General features: G+C 42.5%; 1 protein-coding gene across 1 annotated transcript in view; it reads right to left on the bottom strand.

The window, feature by feature from the left end:
- Positions 1-22,919, bottom strand: part of LOC114659570 (sodium-dependent lysophosphatidylcholine symporter 1-like) — a 95,509-nt gene extending 72,590 nt beyond the window's left edge. Inside the window, exons 1-3 of the mRNA XM_051932575.1 lie at positions 22,796-22,919; positions 10,558-10,677; positions 2,599-2,723 (exon numbers count right to left, since the gene is read on the bottom strand). Coding sequence (XP_051788535.1) covers positions 2,599-2,723; positions 10,558-10,677; positions 22,796-22,843 — 293 coding nt within the window. The 5' untranslated portion in view covers positions 22,844-22,919. The remainder of the gene's footprint in view (positions 1-2,598; positions 2,724-10,557; positions 10,678-22,795) is intronic.
- Between the last annotated feature and the right edge of the window lie 896 nt (positions 22,920-23,815).

Raw genomic sequence — 23,815 nt, 5'->3', positions numbered from 1 at the left:
CTTGTTAGTCAGGAAAACGGTATTGAGAGCAGAGTGCCTTGTGTTATTTCTATGCAAAACATTATTATTAGGCTGCGTTTGGTTTTAAAACTCATTTGTGGTTGTCACTAAGGGCCTGGGCTGTACTTTTTACAGCTTTTTTTTTCATTTAGAAGGATTTATTGCTGTTTTTTCAGCTGCCCTTGAGTAAAGCTCGTTGTAGGTGAAGGGCGTGCGTGAAGCTCGATGGCCTGTGCAAGAGAAGTGGCATCTCGCCATTGGGGTTGGCAGTGGCAGGCATAGCACAGCAGAAGCAGTCAGACACTAAGTAACCAGTCACAAGTCTGTTAACAGGAAATAATCGAGAGAAATCTCTGTGAGGGAGGAAGCAAAAAGAATACGACTTAAGTCAGGTAGGCAGCGTGCAATGCCAGTGTCACATAATTAAAGCTGTTTAGTTTAGGGCTGGAGGGAATATACGACCCTGCGGTGGGCTGGCACCCTGTCCGGGGTTTGTTTCCTGCCTTGTGCCCTGTGTTGGCTGGGATTGACTCCAGCAGACCCCCGTGACCCTGTAGTTAGGATATAGCGGGTTGGACAATGGATGGATGGATTATGCAATTATGTAATTGCCTGAGGTTATGTAGAAGGGAAGGTGGAGAGAAGTTCTAAAGTACAATACCTTATAAACAATGAGATTTGAGGCATTCTGACAAAGGATACACATTAAAGAATACAAAAGGGAAAGCAGCATCACCTTTTGAGATCAATATAGAGGGATTATATACATATACAGCAGCTTTTACATAGATAGATAGATAGATAGATAGATAGATAGATAGATAGATAGATAGATAGATAGATAGATAGATAGATAGATAGATAGATAGATAGATAGATAGATAGATAGATAGATAGATAGATAGATAGATAGATAGATAGATAGATAGATAGATAGATAGATAGATACTTTATTAATCCCAAGGGGAAATTCACATTCTCCAGCAGCAGCATACTGATACAAAAAAAAAAAAAAAAAAAAAAAAACAATATTAAATTAAAGATTGATAATAATGCAGGTATAACAGACAATAACTTTGTATAATGTTAACGTTCACCCCCCCTGGTGGAATTGAAGAGTCACATAGTGTGTGGGAGGAACGATCTCCTCAGTCTGTCAGTGGAGCAGGACAGTGACAGCAGTCTGTCGCTGAAGCTGCTCCTCTGTCTGGAGATCATCCTGTTCAGTGGATGCAGTGGATTCTCCATGATTGACAGGAGCCTGCTCAGCGCCCGTCGCTCTGCCACAGATGTTAAACTGTCCAGCTCCATGCCAACAATAGAGCCTGCTCTTCACCAGTTTGTCCAGGCGTGAGGCGTCTTTCTTCTTTATGCTGCCTCCCCCGCACACCACCACGTAGAAGAGGGCGCTCGCCACAACCGTCTGATAGAACATCTGCAGCATCTTATTGCAGATGTTGAAGGACGCCAGCCTTCTAAGGAAGTATAACCGGCTCTGTCCTTTCTTACATAGAGCATCAGTATTGGCAGTCCAGTCTAATTTATCATCCAGTTGCACTCCCAGGTATTTATAGGTCTGCACCCTCTGCACACAGTCACCTCTGATGATCATGGGGTCCATGAGGGGCCTGGTCCTCCTAAAATCCACCACCAGCTCCTTGGTTTTGCTGGTGTTCAGGTGTAGGTGGTTTGAGTCGCACCATATAACAAAGTCATTGATTAGGTCCCTATACTCCTCCTGCCCACTCCTGATACAGCCCACGATAGCAGTGTCATCAGTGAACTTTTGCATGTGGCAGGACTCCGAGTTGTGCTGGAAGTCCAATGTATATAGGCTGAACAGGACCGGAGAAAGTACAGTCCCCTGCGGCGCTCCTGTGTTGCTGACCACAACATCAGACGTGCAGTTCCCAAGACGCACATACTGAGGTCTGTCTTTAAGATAGTCCACGATCCATGCCACCAGGTATGAATCTACTCCCATCTCTGTCAGCTTGTCCCGAAGGAGCAGAGGTTGGATTGTGTTGAAGGTGCTAGAAAAGTATATATTTTATGAGCTCTGTTGTGTAACTTTGGGGGTTGTTTCAATTTATTACATTGTATTAAGCTCCTCAGGCTATGTGGTGTTAAACAAGCTGAGATTAATTAATGTATGTGGTTAATGGGTACGGCAGAATTTATTAACTACTTAGTGCTCTTTAAACAGTGGCGATGTCCCTCATTTTTAATTGTAGACGCATTGCCCAAGAAGTGTTCTCCAAATCTTGTATTTCTGGTAGTTTTTTTCTGAATCCCCCTATCTGAGTAAGAACTTATGAGGTGTTTTGAGTTGTGAAAATTATTTAATTTTTCGTTTCCAGTTTGTCCGATCCTGATGAAGTGGTAGAGTCCTGAAGAACATATGCCTGATGGACAATGATATGAATTTTCATTGTCAGAAGTTCAAATCCTGGATACTATGGCTTTGCTGACCCTCTGGACTGTGTGACTTATAATTATAATGTTCTCCCAGCATCTATGTGGGGTTTTCTTTCAAATTTCTAAAACTGTACAGGTCAGGATTACAACAGTTTAAGAATCTTATTTTATTGTACCCACCATGGAATGAGCTTTCCAAATCTTGTCTTCTTACTTTTGCTCACTAAATATCCAATTAAGGGGTCTGTAATTGCATCCCAGGCTCTTCCAGTGAATAGGACAACAGACACATAAGAAGCTTCCATCTAAAAAAAAAAAGTAAAACAGAAACAAGCAGCCAATTAGGGTTTTATGAAACTGTGCATTGGGCCTCCTGAATATGCGACATAAAAACAACATATTAATGTTAATATTATAAAATACTAGAGGGCTTTGCTGCCTGCTCGCTTTGCTCGCCCACCCCCTACTGGGCCGCGCTACGCACCAGCCACTTCGCATCTCTGCCGCTCGCATTGTGAAGGGGTGGGGGTGCTGAGCGCATGTTAAGGAGATGCGGTCGGATTAGCTGCTGTCTTGCTGCTGCTTCTGCTGAGCTGTGTGTCGATCATTTAAAAGCCTGTACAGCAGCTGTCCTTTTGCCTCACTGCCTTGTCTCGCGGGACGTTAAAGTGTCTCAGAGAAAATCACGTATCGTCTCCTTCTAAGACTTCCAAGATTTTTTCCTATAACAGAGAAATATATATTTATATATTGGGGAGGGTTACGTCAGGAACAGCATCCGGTGTAAAATTTTGCCAAATCAATATGTGGACAACAATACAAATTTCCATACCGGATCGATCGAGCCCCGAGTTAACAGCGACCACCACCGGTACTGTTAGCCAACAGGGTGCTGGCGGAAACTGGGCTACTATTGGCCGAAAAAGAAGAAGGAGAAGAAAAGGGGGGAGACGTCTATGGAGGCAGGAGGAGAGGAGGAAAGTAAAGAGAGTGGAACTGAGGGTAGGAACTTTGAATGTTGGCAGTATGACTGGTAAGGGGAGAGAGTTAGCAGATATGATGGAGAGAAGGAAGGTTGATATATTGTGCATGCAAGAGACTAAATGGAAGGGGAGTAAGGCCAGGTGGAACGGAGGTGGATTCAAATTGTTCTATCATGGTATCACTAAATTAATTCTTTCAAAAAACAATTTAGTTCAGGAAGGTGTTTAACTAACCCTGATATTCTGAACCTTTCTTTCAGTTTACCCTCTTGCTGCCAGGTGCTCAGAATAATTTTTGTTTGTATCATAAATTATGTTTTTTGCTTAAGGTTTTCTTGTCATATTTTGTATTTTTGCATTTTATTCTGGGTTATTACCTTTTATTTCAATGCTTTATATATCCTACATTTATCTTTATATGGTGTGATGGACAGTTGGCAGCTCAACCCGGCCAGGACGCCGCGAGAATGAAAGGATGGGGGAAGATAGCTACTTTTGGACACTGCCTTCCCCAAGTCATTAGATGGCAGCTCCCCTGGAGTGTAGTGGTACCCCGGATTTCCACCGGGAGTTCACTATCTCAGTCCTGTTGGGTGCCGTGGGTGCTGGGAGGTGGTGCTATGGAAGGACAGGGGGAGTCATGTTTCCCTACAGCCCGGAAGTACTGTTGAGTCATGACGACAGAGATCCAGAAGTTACTTCCGGGCTGATGAAAAACTTGAATTCTCTGTCTGACCCGGGTCAAGAACTATATAATGGACTCCTGAAGACCCAGCAAGCGAGCCTGAGTCAGGAGGCAAAGGACAAAGTCTGCTGGGAGGTGTGGTGGAGAAAGAGAGAATTTATTATTATACTTGGTGTTTTCTTGCCTGTTTATTGGTGGCTGTGGTGCTTGATGGGCACTATTTAAAGAATAAATTAAATAACTTCTTGGAGTTTCAACCTGTGTTGGGAAAAAAGGGGCAACAGTGCCACTTAACCCAGTTGTTCTTTCTGAATTTCTATGAAGCGCTTTGAGCATGGGATAGGAAAGACCACCAATGATATTTGTAGCTGAGACATGGGAAGTAAAGGGAGCACATCAGGAGAACAAGGTGGATGTGGCAGAAATGAAAATGTTAAGATGGATGTGTGGAGTTACGAAAAAGGACAGAATAAGAAATGAGACGATCAGATGTACAGCAAAAGAGGGAGAGACAGCTAAGAAAATACAGGAAGGCAGCTTGAAGTGGTATGGACTTGTGATGAGGAGAGACAATGAAGATGTGTGCAAAAGAGTGATGGGATTGGAAGTCCAGGGGAAGAGAAAGTGAGGGAGGCCAAAATGGAGGTGGATAAAGTTAAAGAAGATCAGAAGGAGAAGGGTCAGCCTAGTGAGGGTCGAGCTGTATGGAGAAGGTCGATCAAGCACATCAACCCCACATAGAAGTGGGAAAGATGAAGAGGAGGAAGAACAATAATCTTGGAGCAGGAGAAAAGTGCTATATAAATAAAATGTAGTATTATAATTACTCTGCGGTGGGCTGGCGCCCTGCCCGAGGTTTGTCTCCTTTGTGTTGGCTGGGATTGGCTCCAGCAATCCCCCGTGACCCTGTAGTTAGGATATAGTGGGTTACATAATAGATGGATGGATTATAATTACTATTATTACATTGTCTCTGAATCTGCTTTGCACAGGTCGACATTTAGCGAACCCAAGGAATTAGGCAAGCATTCTAGCAGTCTATCTGTCCTGACCCCTCACTCACACTCACTCACTCACTCAACTCCGACAATCCAAATACACATTTACACGTTTGGAAGAAGTGTGCCGTCTCTCCACTCCATTCCAGTTTTGTACTGCCACATTGAGAAGCTGCTAGGAAACACTTTTGAAGCAACTATTACAAGCAAGGAAGCGATTATTACTGAAAAAACAACAACATACAAATATTTTAAGCTGGTTCTTAATAAGTATATGTCTCCTCCCTGATCATTTACTACACACGTGAACAATACAAGAGCTGTAATATAGCCAATGTTTCATGAAACAGACCATTTTACGAACTTTTGGAAACCATTTTTTATTTTTAATTATGGGAGATTTGTGCATAAAATTTTATGAGAGCAGAATATCAGGAATTTAACTCAACACAGACTGGTAGATGGATTATTATTATTATTATTATTGAAATCTTCATTGTTATTTTGAATGTTTAAGGGAGTTAGAAGATATAGTCACATCAGCCATTAGTGTTGTATGTTAAAAGGACTGTAAGGTCCTCTGTCCCGCATATTCTTTCTTTTTTGAAAGCTTTGTAACGCATGTTGTCGTTGTGGGTCTCTCTGTGAAAGTTACTATAGGACGAAGAGGAGGAGGAGGAGGAGGTGGGGAGCCTGCACTGATACAGTGCGTTGCTGCACCCAACACACGACAAACCACCTCAGGATACCAAATTAGGTACAGCGGGAGACACCTCAACAGCACACTAGTGTGAACGGACTGGAGCAGTGTGAGGTTTTTGTTGTACAGTGGCTGGAGTGCCAATCCCACCTTAACTCCTCGAGTTTTCCCTACAAGTTGGAGGACCTGCTTGCAGAAAAATATACCAGATGATTGCCCAGTGTGGTTTACCTGAACTGTTTGCTTTCTTCCCTTTGTGGCCTCCCTACCCCAACCCCCAAGACGTTGGTCAGTTAAACACCACATCTGGAACCACTATCTGTCATTAAAATAGAAAACAAAACTCAACTAAAGGGAACAATCTGGAAACAATTCTGTACATTTGAGTCATGGCAATTATTGGAAAGTGGACTAGTCAGGAATAAAAAAGGACACAGTGTTAAAAACTTCACCAATTTGAAAGTTTTCAACATTTACAGTATGTAAGATCTGGCATAAAAAAAACTGCTCATGCATGAAGATCAACGGCTCAGTGTTAATGTGTGGAGTGGTGGCTCTGAGGCTAAGGATCTGCGCTGGCATCTGGAAGGTGTGAGACTTGCCCGGACACCACCAGTTGGAAACCACATCTTTATAAAAAGCACACTTTTATTTTGCACAAATAAACACAGGTTTTTCAGTCCCGAACACCACAGACAATGCACACAGCTAATATCACCACAATAAGGCTTCTCTCTCTCAGTCTTTGGCCACCTGTCTCATCCTGGGAGCTTTATCCTGCTCCCACTCCCAACTCCAGCTCTTCAATTGTATGAAGGTGGCCCCTTTTATTCCCGCCCGGATGTGCTCCAGGTGGTTGATGATGACCTTCTGGCAGCACTTCCTGGTGTGGCGGAAGTGCTGCCCTTTGCACCAGAAGCATTCCGGGCGTCCCTGGCAGGTTCATCCGCCATCTTGCCTGGTGTGGCGGATGTAACAGTTCTCCAGGTCCCACGAGGCTTGAGGCGCCCCCTGGCAGTGGCCAGGCATCCCGTCCAGGTAAGGATCCCAGCAATCTGCCACAAAGGTTACAGGCTCAAATCCCCGTCAGCAGTGTTGTGCATGAACGACTTCAAAAGAGTGCGTTCATTGAACAAGCTCATTTTTCTAAGAACGGTAAACTTAACGTAACGTATTTGCAAGTGAAGAACTTGAACGTGAGCTGGTTCAGTTTTAGGTGACATTCTGGGTCTGGTTTAGGTCCAGATTAAACGTTTTGCCTTACCCTGTAATGTAGGGCTGGAGCCCAATCTGAATACGGTATGTGGATAAGCACAAATAGTGGATTTGTAAGAATATTTATTTTTGTACGAATGTTTTACCATTTATTTGTATTCGGAGAAAATAACGTCAAATCAAATAGGCCCGGTCTGTGTCTGCCTGCTTGTGCTTAAGCTGCACCCAAACGCTGACACGAGCACACGATGAAGGAAAATGTTGTCCTTCGTGAGGCCACTTTATATTTTTCCCCATCGGACATGCAATATGTGATGTAATCGGTTAGTTTACCTACACGCTGGTTCCACAGTCACCATTTGTGTCACACGGTTGGAAATAGAGCTGTAATTTATATTTATACTTACATCTATTTAATTTTTTTTTTGACCGGGAAGATATTAGTGTATATGTTTATATGTGTTTGTTGCTGGGCATAACTCAATAAAGTGTATTTAAATAAAAAAAGACTTCATAATTATTGTATTTTATTCAAGAACACTGTAATAGCCTAATATAAGGCATGCAAAACTGATGAAAGTAAACTCATTGGTCATTTATTCTCACTGCTTAAAAAATACAAAATGAACTGATCATGAACTATCCATCCATCCATCCATTTTCCAACCCGCTGAATCCGAACACAGGGTCACGGGGGTCTGCTGGAGCCAATCCCAGCCAACACAGGGCACAAGGCAGGGAACCAATCCCAGGCAGGGTGCCAACCCACCGCAGGACACACAAAAACACACCCACACACCAAGCACACAGGTGGGCCAATTGAGAATTGCCAATCCACCTAACCTGCATGTCTTTGGAAGGAAACCGGAGCGCCCGGAGGAAACCCATGCAGACACGGGGAGAACATGCAAACTCCACGCAGGGAGGACCCGGGAAGTGAACCCGGGTCTCCTAACTGTGAGGCAGCAGCACTACCCACTGCGCCACCGTGCCGCCAACCATGAACTAGTTCAAAATTGAAATGGTGAACTATGAACATGAATTTATTCATTTTAATCTGTATGAACTGAACTTGGAGCGAGATCTTGTGAGGTGTGAACTTGCACAACACTGCCTGTTACTGCCAAAAGGGATCCTACTCTGGAAGGCCCTTAACCTGTAATTGCTCCAGGGTCGTTATACAATGGCTGACCCCAAGGGGTATGTGAAAAAGAACAAACTTCTAAATACAAGAAATTGTCTACTCTCAAACTACACTTGCAACTCCAAACATGTCTTCCAAACCATTTAGTAATGGCAGGCCGCCTTCCTGTTGTTACACTTTACATATTTTACGTATCATCAATTCTATTCCATTCTGCGGCCTAGTGATCCCGTTCTGTGATGTTCAGGTGCTACTGTGCAGTCATGGCCAAAAAGTTTGGAGAATGACCCAAGTGTTGGTTTTCACAAAGTCTGCTGCTTCAGTATTTTTACATCTTTTTTGTCAGATGTTTCGATGGTATACTGAAGTAGAGTTACAAGCATGTCATACGTTTCAAAGGCTTTTATTGACAATTACATTAAGAGTCAATATCTGCAGTGTTGGCCATACTTTCTTTTTCAAAACCTCTGCAATTCGCCCTGCCATGCTGTCAGTCAATATCTGGGCCCAATCCTGACTGATGGCAGCCCATAATCAATGCTTGGGGTTTGTCAGAATTGGTGGGTTTTCGTTTGTCCACCCGCCTCTTGAGGATTGACCACAAGTTCTCAATGGGAAGTTTCTTGCCCATGGACATAAAAATTTCAATGTTTTGTTCCCCGGGCCACTTAGTTCTCACTTTTGCTTTATGGCTCGGTGCTCCATCATCCATTTGTGGGTCGACAAACTGTTCATGGATGATTGGGAGAAGTTACTCTCAGAGGATGTTTTGGTCCCATTTGGTCCCAAAAAAAAAACATCAGGGATTGTTATAATAAGTTTGTTATAATATGAAGTTTAATGTCACCGTCTCTGTACACATTGTTTTATGGATTCATTCACACAGGCAGGCCAAGTATGGCACACAGGGGCTAGGCTGCATTTAGAAACCACTAGCCTAGCAGTTTGGAGCAGTTTGGAGAAATGAGAACTGTGAGGGTAGTCATTGTGCTAGTCCTGTATTTTTGGAGGTGGGGATGAGTCCTTTCCTTTCCTTGTTTGGAGACCACAGAGAGCCTGCACGTGGAGAAACCAGTATATAAGGTTTGGACTGCTGCTTTGAAGCCAGTCGATGGACGAATGGGTAATAACGTCATTCGTCCGGAAAAGCCTTCCTGCGCAGCAGACGAAAGATGGCAGACTGCATAGATCAAGATTCCCACCTTGATAAAGTTTGTCATAGGCTTCCCGTCTGTGATGCCGCGTAAATCTTCAGTAAAGAAAGCGAAGGTACAGTATATCTTTTTTTCATATGTGATTATTCTCCACCTTATCACTATGGGAGGGATATCGCCTTTTAATATCATATCTCTATATTTTTCGGTTACTTAAAATGCCGCAATTTCAAAAGAACATATTTCCAAAGAGCTACTGCCTCTTAAGGAAACAGGGATAGACTGATATTCTGCTAAATGTACAGGGATTGGACTGCTGGGGGAAAGTCACTTTCTCTGATGAATCCCCTTTACGATTGTTTAGGGCATCCAGAAAAAAGAAAAGGTGGATGGCGCTACCATTAATCCTGTGTCACGCCAACAGTAAAGCCTCCTCAGGCCATTCATGTGTGGCGTTTCTTCTCAGCCAAGGCAGTGGGCTCACCCACATTTCTGCTTAAGAACACAGCCATGAGAAAAGAAAGAACCCGACACAGACAGACAGACAGTAGGCACAAGTTCTGCACACAACACACGTTTATTTCCCAGGAGGAACCGCTTTCCAGTCATTGTTCTCAGCAGCACAGTACAAAAGCACAAGGAAACACAGTACTTTGTCTTCTTCTTCCTCCTCTCTTTTTCATCTCCACTCCTCCTCTGGCAAGCTTTGTCTTCTCCCTCCTGGCGTAATGGCAGCTGCCTTCTTTGAAGCCGCACCGGGGAGTGACCCAGGTGGCTCATTAGGTGTGGTGAAAGCCCAACGCAGTAGGACTCTGCCATCTCTATGGCTACCCCTGGTGGTGCCCACTGGACCCAACAGGGCGGCAGTGAACTCCAACTCCCAGCATGCCCCTTGGAAATCCATGGTGCCACAGCTACCCAGAGGGGTTGTCCTTTAGCGTCTTGGTGGGAGATAATGCCCTGAGCCCGCTCTCTCTTTCCAGGCGCCCTAACTGTGCTCTAGCTGTAAAAAAAAGCTAAATATAACCAATTCTGCTAAGTGCCCGTACTTGAAAAGTGCCTCAAGATAGCATTTCCAACAGAAAAGTGGAAAAGTGTGTGCCAGTGTGAATAACAGCTACTCTGCCTTTCCCTCTTTGTTCTCTTTGTCAACCTTTCTGACCTCTCACATTTTCCTCCACATAAGACAAGTTCCTGAACAATCATTAAACATGTAGGATTACATTACATTTAATAATTTTATATCATGAGTTTTCTCACATGCACCACGTCCAAGAAGAAGATCTGCAGAAAGAATGCCAGGGCATTTCCAGTCATGTGATACGGTGCTCCTCCAATGGCATAGCAAATTTTTCTTGAAAAAGGCAGATTTGTTTCAGTCTGGAAAAAAAATAACAAGATAACAACGTTATAATGTAGGCACTCGTCTCTGTCATAGCTCAGATGTGCAGTCATCCTGTCTAACATCCAACCTGACCGTGCTGGAGTTTTAGTATGACGAGCTCAATTCACTTCCTTTGTGTCATTAAAATGGTTTCCAATTCAAGTTTTGACACAGCCATTGAAAAACTGTAAGTCGCACACAATTAAACATTGCTCGATATCGTCCTCTTTAAAGTACTCTTTATTTTTAGATTTTGCTATTTTTTACTTGATATCTTTTAACAATGTCAGTACCATAAATCAATTACAATTGAAGAAAGCAGACACTCTGATATGTGGGTAGTAACGGTGATGCAGTGGGCACAGCGAGCTACCACCTCATAGACGGAGCTCTCCTGGTTCAAACCCTGTGCCCGGTCATCCTCTCTGTGGAGTCTGCTCACTTTTATAGGTGTGCATTGGTGGCCCCTTTGAACTCAAACACCCCCCCAATACACACACACACCATATCCATGTTAATTGACATTTTCAGATAGGCCAAGTATTAGCATGAGAGCGGCGGTGTGTCTGAGTGCCCTCTACAACCGACTGCTGTCCTGTCCAGCGCTGTTTCCTACCTTACGCCCAGGGCTGGCAGGATTTAGCAGATTTCAGAATGATATGTCACGCTGCTAAAATGGCACATAAGTAAGTTATTAGAAGTGCAAACCGTCTCCAGTATTGTGAAAGAAATGTTCTTACTTCGCCCCATTGGTTATGGCCTCTGATCTCACTTTTCCAAATGACCATTACAGCCAGAAGTAAATCTATCTATCTATCTATCTATTATATAGTGTCTATCTATCTATCTATCTATCTATCTATCTATCTATCTATCTATCTATCTATCTATCTATCTATCTATCTATCTATCTATCTATCTATCTATGATATTCTGTATAAGTTGGTTTTCCGCTTTGCTGAATTGGAAGTCAGCCATAATACCGAAAGCAGCAGATTCCTGACATGACGTGAGTTTAAAAACAAAATGCAGCACAGAGACAGCCACTCTTACACATGACGTCTGGCTACTTAACTGTGCTTTCCATTCAAGGGAGCCTTCTCAAATCAGACCTTCATTAATTCTGTATTTAGTTAATTTCTAGCTGGTGAAATGTACTGTATTGTATGATAATCAGCTGCAGTGGTCAGAATGAGTCTCTTATCTGACCTTTAAAAATCTGAAAGTCATGTTCCCAAAGCTGATGTCACATCATGCAACCTCTAGTTGTGGGTATGTCAGCTATCATCACTGGACCAAGTCAGTTTAAAAACTGAAAATCGCTTGGCATGTCACATTTGCCAGCTGTGTGCCAGCCTTCTAGTACAGTTATGCTGGCCTCTTTGAAATGTGAAACATGATACTGTACATGAGACAGATGAGAGCCTTTTCTGTGTGTGAGCTCCAAAACAAGTGTGTTTCCTATTCCAAGTTGCAGTTTAGGTGAACTGGTGAAACTAAATTGGCCCCTGTGTGTGTGTGGGTGTGTATATGTGTGGGGGGGTGTGGTTGTGTGTGTGTGTGTGGTGTGTAATTATGTGTTTGCCCTGTGATGGACTGGTGTTCTTTCCATGGTCTGCTTCTGCCTTGCGTCCTGTGCTACCTGGGATAGGTGCCAGCAGACCCCCGCAATACTGTTGAGGACTAAGTGGGCTAGACTGTACTGACAGGAAAAGGATTTTCAGAGAAGATTTTATAAGAAAAGATTGAGAGAAAAGACGTGGCCTGAAAAACAAAGTAAGGATCAAAACTGGAAGTCAAAAGCACAAAGATCAAAGCCACTAAATCACTAAAAAAATAGCCAAAAAATCAGTTAGAAGAATGAATCAATGAGCAAGCAGACGTTCCAGTACCAAAAGTATCAAAGAAAGTTGTGTTCAACTGCTAAGGGTTTTTATGCAATCAAAAATAAATTAGAACTGCAAGAGGTGAACTTTATATAGTCGCACTGATGATGTCTTCATCTCACCAGCCCAGTGCATTGTGGGTTGAATCACCAAGACAATTAATTAGGAATGCTTTTCAAAACAGAAGAGCTCTGTCATAAGGAATTAAAAAGTGCCATTATTAACCCCAAATACAAAATGAAACAATTCAGTGGTTCAGACCCGTCTCTATGCCAATATACAGTATTTTAACACATCCATCCATCCATCCATCCATCCATTTTCCAACCCGCTGAATCCGAACACAGGGTCACGGGGGTCTGCTGGAGCCAATCCCAGCCAACACAGGGCACAAAACTGGAAACAATCCCAGGCAGGGTGCCAACCCACCGCAGGACACACACACCCACACACCAAGCACACACTAGGGCCAATTTAGAATCGCCAGTCCATCTAACCAGCATGTATTTGCTTATATACTTTTTTGCACATTAATGTTTCTTCCCCTTTTAGAAATACATTTTTCAAATAAACAGACACATTTGTCCTTTGAAAGAAATGGATGACTTACATTTTGTGTTTGGTATGACCTTTAACTGAAAGAATCATTTCGATTAAATGCCACCAGGAGTATTTCGACACGACCTCAGAAGGAAGTCAGCCCACGAAGTACTAAGAATACAAACTGATATCCAAGGAGCTGCATGTTTGCACCGAGGCATGAAAAAGAAGAAGTACCATTTAAATACGGGTCAGCATTTCACACATACCAATTATGCAGAAAAGCTGCAAAACTAAAAATAAACCAGCCTGTTTAGGTATTGTTGTTTTTTTTTTTAAATCAGCTTAATTTATTAATCATTAAGCAATAAAATAAAAAAGTAAAACATACCATAATTATTGTGTGATACCTAAACATACGGTAAGCTGATGACCCCTTCCATATATAAATGTAAAGAATTATTATTATTGTTACTCTTCAGTTCTCAGCTCTGTGCCCAGACTACAGAAAAGCAGAACCGCCAGTAACTGGTCCAGAACACTGAGTCTCACCAGGGGGCGCACATGAGCGTACCTGTGCGACCCGAATGAGCACCTCTCCTTCCTCTATGTACATTACCTGAGCCAAAATATAAGAATACGGCCTCAGAATCCACAAACACACGTTAGGAGAACAAATGCTTGAGTTTATTTCAAGAGCACATAACTCACACTCACCATCTTACTGTATTATAGATAGATAGATAGATAGATAGATAGATAGATAGATAGATAGATAGATAGATAGATAGATAGATAGATAGATAGATAGATAGATAGATAGATAGATAGATAGATAGATAGATAGATAGATAGATAGATAATGAAAATCACTATATAATAGATAGATATAATGAAACAGCTCGGGATCCCAGTTGGCAACCCCCAGACAGACACGTGGTCCAGTCCCTCCCTCTGATAATGACCTTCTATCTGCCTCAGCCAGGTGTTACGCGGGTGTCCCCTTGCCCTGGTCCAGTAGCTTGGGTCCTCAACAATAAGGATCCTGTGAGCCGGACCACCCTCGGGGAATTGCGCCACAAGGTTGTAATGGCGTAACTGACGCTCCCTCACAATGCAGGTAATTTGCCTCATTCAGGACTCCGTCAGCAACCGCTAATTCGACACAAAGTCAAACCAGCGGTACCTAAGGATTCTCCGAAGAGACACAGTACCAAAGGAGTCCAGTCTTCGTCTCAGAGTCACTGGATAACGTCCATGTCTTGCAACCATATAAGAAAATAGGAAACACCGGGACTCTAAAGACTAAAACCTTTGTTCTTTTGCAGAGATATCAGGAGCGCCATACACCCCTTTCTAGCGACCTCATGACCCCCCATGCTCTCCCAATCTATATACTGACTTCATAGGAAGATTCACCAGCGATATGAATGTCACTGCCGAGGTAAGTAAACCTCTCGACAAGAGAGAGATCTATTATTCTTATTATCACCACTGCTACATTTATTTACTTGCCAAAACCACAAATGTTGACTTAACTGGGTCACTGAAATTACAGCCATGAAAGTCTGCTAGAAGGGGATGTGAACAAACCTAATACCCTAAACCAATTTGTAATAGATTTTCTCTACCATTGCCATCTTCTTTCAATGACCAGTCCCCCACAACAACAATTTCTATTGCTGGCTGGTGACAAGACCACCCCTGACAATCAGTATGGGCTGAAAATAACTGAAGACCACGTGAGAAGACAACTAGACAACTGAGGAAACTACACACAGGAGTCGGTCCTCAGGTTCTTCGGCCCTGTGCTAACCAACGTTGTGATATCCTCTGTCACCAATCCCACCCGTCCCTAAGGCTGCAGAAAGTGCTGTTTGTTGGGGAAGACATCCTGCATTGTTCCTGTTCCAAACACGGAAGGCTCCTCTTCACCTAATTACTACAGACCAGGACACTCACATCTCACACCTTGAAAGCCTTTGAAAGCCTGACCTGGAATGTATGAGTCCTTTTGTGTTAAACCATTTAGACAGACAGAACCTGGAGTGGAGGATACCATTATATCTCTGCTCCACAAGGCATAACATGAGCTACCACAGCTATACTGATGACATACAACTGTATTTATCAATAGCGCCTGATGACCCCGACTCTCTTGATTCACTAACACAATGTCTCACTTGTGTTTCTGAATGGATGCGTAGCAATTTTCTCAAACTAAATAAAGAGAAGTCTTAGTGATTGGCAAAAATGGATATAATGAGGGTATTAGAAATAAACTTGATCCATTAGGATTAAAAGTCAAGACAGAGGTAAAGAATTTAGGGGTAACTATTGACTCTGATCTAATTTTTAAATCACATATTAATCAGATTACTAGGACAGCATTTTCTCACTTAAGGAATATAGCAAAAGTTAGACACCTTATAACTTTGTAAGATGCTGAAACATTAGTTCACGCTTTTGTTTTTAGTCGGCTAGATTACTGTAACACACTCCTCTCAGGACCACCCAAGAAAGACATCAATCGATTACAACGAGTGCAGAATTGAGCTGCCAGTATCTTAACTAGGAAAAGAAAATCCGAGCACATCACCCCAGATCTGATGTCACTACACTGGAATTAACTTTAAAATACTGCTTATGATTTACAAAGCCTTCAATAATCTCGCTCCTTCCTATATTTCAGAATGTCTGACACCTTACACTCCAAATTGTAACCTTAGATCTTCAAATGAGTGTCTGCTTAGAATTCCAAGAGCTAAACTTAAAAGAAGTGGTGAGGCGGCCTTCTGCTGTTATGCACCTAAAATCTGGAATAGCTGACCGATAAAAATTTGCCAGGTTAATACGGTGGAGCACATTACAAAACTGCTAAAAACCCGTTATTTTAACTTTAGCTTTCTTATTGATTCATTTCAGTGTAACCCTGATATTCTAAATATGCATTTAATTACCATTATTATTCATGGTGGCTCCGCAATCTGTACTAACCCCTACTGTCTCTGCTGTTCTATTACCGTTTTTTTTGTGGTGGTGATCACCACCACCACCTGATCAAAGCACCGTGCTGTCCCTACATTGATGGATTAAAGGCCAGAAGTCCACATGACCGTCATCATCTAATTCTGAAAGCCTGAAAACCACGAGGACTGATTTACATCACTGATGTTCGGTAGAATGCCCAGTGGGGGCTGGGTGGTCTCGTGGCCTCTGAACCCCTGCAGATTTTGTTTTTTCTTTTTTTTTTTTCTCCAGCCCTCTGGAGATTTTTTTTTGCTTGTTTTTTGTCTGTCCTCCCCTCCTGGTCATTGGACCTTACTTTATCCTTTGTTACTTAGTATTGCCTAATCTTATTTTTATATATTTTTTTTTATTTCTTCATCTTGTAAAGCACTTTGAGCTATGTCATTTGCATCAAAATGCACTATAGAAGTAAATGTGGTTGTTGTTATTCTCACTTGGACAAAGCTGGCACCACTGTGACAATTCATTTTTTTGATATTTGCAGTGCCTTCAACGCCATACAGCCATCTCCGTTAAGAGATATAGAGATGGAGGAGCCTGTGGTGTCCTGATAATGGACTATCTGTAAGACAGACCACAGCTTGTGAGACTCAAGGACTGCGTCTCTGATAAGAATGTGTGCAACACTGGAGCTCCACAAGGAACAGGCCTGTCTGCTGTTCTCTTCACTCTGCACACCTCCGACTAGGAATACAACACCAATCTTATGACACTCTTTAAAGGATAAGTTCCAGCTGCATCTCTTCTTCTTCTTTTCCTTTTTTGGCTGCTTCCGTTAGGGGTCGTCACAGCAGATCATCTGTTTCCATATCTTGCTGTCCTCTACATCCCCCTCTGTCACACCTTCCCACCTGCACATCCATAAACCTTCTCTTAGGCCTTCCTCTTCTCCTTCTCCCTGGCAGCTTTATCCTTAGCACCCTTCTCTCATTATACTCAGTATCTCTCCTCTCTCATTAGGGTTTGCCACCGCGGATCATCTTCTTCCATATCTTTCCGTCCTCTGCATCCTGCTCTGTCACACCCATCACCTGCATGTCCTCTCTCACCACATCCATAAACCTTCTCTTAGGTCTTCCTCTTCTCCTCTTCCCTGGCAGCTCTATCCTTAGCACCCTTCTCTCATTATACTCAGTATCTCTGCTCTGCACATGTCCAAACCAACACAATCTCACCATTCTGGCTCTGTCTCCAAACTGTCCAACCAGTGGCGCAGCTGGGAGGGCGGTCTGTCCCGGGCAGAACATTTTTGGGGGCAGCATTATTGGCCACTACAATTCGTGTGTAAGCAGCAGGGTTCGGAAAAGTATCACTCATGAATTAAAAAAGTAAAATTCTCTGATTTTTATCCACAAATGATTCCAAAATAATTCTCAGACTGTCCTTCTGTGACGGCGTCAGACACAGCAGTTGAAATTTATGAGGCAATAACTAAAATAAACATAAACATTACATAATAATTTCTAGGAAGATAAACAACTAATTTACAATTTATAAGTTCGTTTTGTTTATCAATCCGAATGTGTTCTTGCTCTGCGCAGAAAACATCCCCACCTATCAGTTGTACACTACACTGGTTCTGGTTTTCGCAACGTAATTATATTAAACTAATAATAAGAACATGGCTTATCAGTGCGTCTATACGATATTCTTGTCTAGTTGATGCTTATAAATAATTATATGTGAAAAATTATTGCTGTTTCTCTATAAATGAATAAATCTATGCAAAATGTATCTTAATTTGTCTCTATACGTCATTTTAATTTTATATTTAAATAGATTAACATATTCAGATATGTTGGAGGATGGAGAATTGAAGCACCGCCCCAAGCGGCACGAACTCGAGCTGCGCCACTGTGTCCTCATTTCTAATCCTGTCCATCCTCGTCACACCCAATGCAAATCTTGGCATCTTTAACTCTGCCACCTCCAGCTCTGTCTCCCGCTTTGTGGTCTGTGCCACCATCTCCAACTCATAGAACATTCCCATAGGTCCTGTAGACCTTCCCTTTCACTCTCGCGGATACTCGTCTGTCACAAATCACTCCTGACACTCTTCACCAGCCACTCCACCCCACCTGCACTCTCTTCCACACTCTCCATTACTCTGTACTGTTGATCCCAAGTATTTAAAGTCCTCCACCTTCGCCAACTCTACTCCCTCCATCCTCGCCACTCCACTGATCTCCCTCTCATGTATTCTGTGTGTACACAGCTGAATCTCTAAGAACAATATTTGCTCATTTATCACAGAGCAACCTTGTGAGCCTAAGAGTCTGAGATGCTGAAGTGTAATTAGATTTTCTCCAAAGACAGGGGACGGTTAGCCCTGCATGCACTTTGGGTGCCCTGACAGTGAGTGTGAGAGACGCAGCGATAACGAGAGAGACAGAGAGAGAGAGAGAACCTTCAGGACAAGACGTTATGCCTCTAAAAAATTTCAACCAGGGATAGGTGGGACCTTGCTACCTAAATAAAGAGCTGGCAGCCTGTAAGGGGTCTTGAAGGCTGGTCCGCTTACACAGGTGACAAGTGTGTGAGCAGAGACTCCTAGGGACGCTTAAGGCTGCTCTAAGCAGGTGATTCCCTCAAAGTGATTTCAAGACTTGGCTCACACCCTGTGAAATGGGTGAAATCTCACTGAAAGAGAGGAAAGGGGCTAAGATTTGGAGAGAAAAAGAGAGAGGAGGACAGTAGGAGTCTGCTAATCTGCTAGATCTCTTCTGCTTTGGTTGATCTTTTTCAATTTTCTGCTTTCTGTTCCCGCCTTAACCATTTCTCCTCTGTGTATATCTATGGCCTACGTCTGCCTTCTGTTGGAAACAATTCCAGGCAAAGCAAGATGAAAAGGATACACTCTTATTAAAGTAGACATATGCTGTATCTCTTTTTACTGATATTTTACAGTTTAGGCTAAGGAGAAGTAATAATGTGTGACGTGAGCTGCACTCCTTGTTTTTAGAGCACTGCTGGCTCTTTCTGATGCACTGGGAAGAAAAAGCTGCAGCCGTGCCACACAGGGGGTTTCATTCGTTTATAGGCAGGTCCTGTATGCTGAATATTAATAACAACAATGGCCACACAGATTCCCATTTGTAAATATGGGGTCTGCATCTTCAAACTGGTATGCACAGATGCGGAGGGGATTGGGGGATTTGTAGTTTTGGGGTCTGCAGGCACTGTACACATAAAAACCGGAAGAGGAGGATGTGGCGGGACTTTTTGATTTGTTCATTTTTCAATTGATTTCATCTTCAAGCAGCAGCTAAACCCCTTCATCAACTAGAATTTCATAGCGGAGAAGGATTGTGCATGGTCATTAGATTTAGGGATGGCAATGGGCACTGTTTTGCCCAATCCAGTCCACCAATGTTCTTCGTGAACTGGCTTGCATTTATCTGCTGGACTCTGTGTTTGGGGAAACAGGGAAGTATGCCACCATATCTTTACATCCTTTGACCAGTAACTGCACTTCAAGATACCCCTTCATCACCCAGGGCCGGCTTAACAGCATCCTAAGTTTAGTAGTGCGCTGGGGTCCCTGTTTTAGACGTTGTATAGCTTGGTTCTCTTGATCTTTGACCACTTGGTAAGAGGGGCTTAAGCAGTGCTTTTCAAACCCTGAGACCAAGAACACGATAGAACACAAATTTAAAGAAAGGGTTATCAGAGTTTCTAGTTCTGCTGTGTTTGAATATTGAAGACCAATTATTAAATTTAAAATAAAATCAAATGCACTTTACTTATTCCACAATTGCTTAACATCAGAGGAGCTAAATAAGAAAGGGCAGTGTGAGCTCTTAGGAGTCTAAGGAGACTTTAAAGGGGGCAGTGACATCCTTCACATCTTCTATAACTCTGTGATGGCCAGTGAGATTATCTACTCTGTGGTGTGCTGGGCTGGTAACCTCACTTCATGAGAGGTCCACCAAATCAACAAGCTAACTGAAAGGGCAGGCTCAGTTATGGGACACACTCTGGACCCCCCAGAGGTCAAAGCAAAGGAAAATATTAAAACAAAACTGAGTGCCATTATGAGCAATGCTTCACATCCTCTCTCCTTTCTCTTTTATCCCTGCAGACAAAAAACTGGTAATTCTGTCTGGAATGATGTCACTTCCCCTGACCCGACCTTAAAAACTGCCATAATCCTCCTGTTTGTGAGTTCTGTGTTGGACTCTTTGTCTGTAAAGACTGTCAATTACTACTTTCACCTTTTTTTTCAGCAAGACTTCAAGTATACAGGGACATTGCCCTAAACCTTTTGTGGTGTCAAAGTCATTCATTTCACACTATCTATCTATCTATCTATCTATCTATCTATCTATCTATCTATCTATCTATCTATCTATCTATCTATCTATCTATCTATCTATCTATCTATCTATCTATCTATCTATCTATCTATCTATCTATCCTGCCTACTACACTAAAATGAATATCTATCTATCTATCTATCTATCTATCTATCTATCTATCTATCTATCTATCTATCTATCTATCTATCTATCTATCTTATGGTGCCTTTCATATCTATCTATCTATTTAAATAGCTTCTATAAAAAGCCATATTTCCCCCCCCAGTCATATCCTTTTGTTGCTTCCTCATTGAATTTCATCATATTAGTGAAACACAACCTTCCTCGTCTGAACCCATGTGCTAGACGTGTGCTTCTCTATCTTTTTCTTAATAATTGTCTTCCATTACAGTAATTTAGCTGTGATGCGCATTAAGCTTACTGGCCTCAGCTAACTTGGAGCAGACTGATTACCCTTTTTATACAATGGTACAAAATCCTTCTTACTTAACAGTAAAAAAGGAAATCAGGTGTAAATATGCAAGATTTTATTTTCCAAAAAATTTTATATTTTTAAAACTGATTATTTATTTGCCAGTTTGTTCATAATCATGATTCTTAAACCAAACTTTCCAACCTAAATTATCCTGTTATCTAAAAAAAATGTATGCTTTAAGGCATAATGGACCAGACTCGCCACTTTGCAGACTTCTCACGACTCTTCATGTACACCGTCGGTGATTTCAGTGTGGTGTAGTGGTTAAAGATGTTGACCTCACCCCTAAGGCTGTGGGTTCAAATCCCACCACTGTCACTGTGTGCCCCTGAGTCACTCACTTGACCTGCCTGTGCTCAACTTGGAAACATAAAACAGATGTCACCAGCTGCATCTCAAATGTTGTAAACTGCCAAATACGTTAAGGTAAACTTCTCCCATTATACTGTGGAAATGTGCTCTTACATGTATTACTGAATATGTGAATGAGTTTTAACTGCTTACTCTCACAGTTATGTAGACTGCTTTCATTATGTTACAGACCTATGCTAGCTTGAATACTTAATGTATTCATTTAGCACTGGCGATTTTACTGTGACAATGAAATTCTCAGTTCTGCTGTAACAAATTTTCAAGACGGCGGTCAGCAGAAATAAAGTTCTGGCTGTGGGCCGCTCAGGAAAACCTAAGAGCTTTTTTTATTGCATTCTTGTGTACACAACTTCCTCGGCTGCTCAGCTATTACTTAACTGATAAAACCAGGAAAACAGATGTAAAGAACAAAACAAGTTGGTTGCAGTTAATTTGATAAACGATCACTATCTATTATATAGTGCCTTTCACATATCTATCTATCTATCTATCTATCTATCTATCTATCTATCTATCTATCTATCTATCTATCTATCTATCTATCTATCTATCTATCTATGCAGTAAGAGATAAGACAAACTCTCAAAATAAAGTGTAAGCGTTTCTGAGTGTGTACGATCAATATGCTGGGTAATGCACGACACAAAATCTCAGAATACAGGGGATGTATTTCTGTATGCGTTTAGTATACAATGTACGAGACAAAATCTCAGTATACGGTTTATGTCTTTCGAAACTGAGTGACTATGATTCCGTTTACAAGATACAATAGAGAATTTCAGTATACGATGCCTGACTTCAGAATATACTTTAGGCGATTTCGCATTTACTGTATACTGCCGTAAATTTCCGTTTCATAATTTTGCAGAACCCGAATGTCTGGACCGCAGTAAACAACAATCCTATTTATGTACTGTATTTAGTATTCCTTTTCTTTCTTTTTCTTTATTAATCACGCCAGCCTGGGCTGGATGTTACAAATGGTTCCCTTTCACAAATTATCAGCCGCACGACTGTAGACAAATGTGAAGAGTTTACGAAACTTTCTCACCAGAGACTTGCACGGACCTTAACGTCCCATGCTAGTTTACTGGAATTTTATACATTTTTCCCATTCCGTGCCTCTTATGCAGCAAAGCCTGCAAAGAAACACTTCTGCAGGATAAAGTTGCGGTTATTAACAACAGCATTGCATCCCACTTTCTGACCCACTCAGTGGCGCGGACGAAGGCAGGAGCCTATCCCGGCGGCACTTACAACAACGCAGGAAACGGCGGTAGCAGTCCGCCACACATCCACACTCACGCTAGGTTAACATTAATCAGTTCGTCTTGGGGGATGTGGGAGGAAAGCCTATAGAGAGGAACTCCTGCATACACCACGAGAACTTGCGAACTTCATGGATTCCAACCCGGGACGCTGGATCCGTGACGAGGCAACGACGGGACCGTTACGCAAGTCAAGAATGTCAGTATTAAAAGGCGCTGCTTACTATCTTGATGTCGCTTCCCTTGTCCGCGTTCTTGCGCTCGCTGTCCATTGCGCTCCGCGTGCGTGTTGTGCGCGCTCAGACTTTCGGTCACACTCAGCCCCCTCGGTGCCGCGCGCAGGCCTTTTTCTAGTGAGTCGTCACTGGCACGCGCATCCGGTGGCCTCGCGTGCAGTTTGCGCTTTCATCTCTCACTGACTGCATCTTCACATTACTTTTGCTGTGGTTCACGCCTGGGCTCCTTTACGTTTGGGGTATTCGTGCATGAACTCAGCACACAACCAGGCAGCACTGCGTACAAGAAAGGAAACAACTCTGTAAATCAGTTGGCTTAGCCTTATTTATTTTATTATTATTTATTTATTTAGTTGTGCAGGTGCTGGGGGGCTACCGTGCCAGGAGGTTTTTATTCCATCTTAATCTAAGGTCAGTGTTTAGTATTAACTGTCCAGACTGCATCTCTGTTGCCAGTCATTAGCACTTAAATATAAGTAACATGATAGTTATAATTTGTTACTAACCCTCACCTATTCTGTTTCTCATCTTGGTACTTAAATATGGCACTTGGTGCCACGGCCCACCTGTCAAGTTGTTTTGCCTGCCTAAGGTAAAGTCATCCCTGATGGAGGATCACAGGAGGGGTCCTTTCATCAGATTGGCTGGCCCAGCGCTGTTTCAGCTGTGGAATGACCAATAGGAGGAGGCAGCTTGATGGCTGAGGTCACCAGGACTCTAAACAAATTATGGGATATCATCTACTATTAAATTCTGCTCCATACTTGTAAAATTTTTATTTTTATACTGTATTGAGGATTTGTTCTGTTCTGTGTATTGTATTGTATTGACCCCCTTCTTTTTTGACACCCACTGCACGCCCAACCTACCTGGAAAGGGGTCTCTCTTTTCGAACTGCCTTTCCCGAGGTTTCTCCCATTTTTCCCTACAAGGTTTTTTTTTGGGAATTTTTCCCTGTCTTCTTAGAGAGTCAAGGCTGGGGGGCCGTCAAGAGGCAGGGCCTGTTAA

This window comes from Erpetoichthys calabaricus, chromosome 10 (assembly GCF_900747795.2).
Source record: "Erpetoichthys calabaricus chromosome 10, fErpCal1.3, whole genome shotgun sequence".
Lineage (NCBI taxonomy): Eukaryota > Metazoa > Chordata > Cladistia > Polypteriformes > Polypteridae > Erpetoichthys > Erpetoichthys calabaricus.
This window is presented reverse-complemented; position numbering and strand designations above follow the sequence as displayed.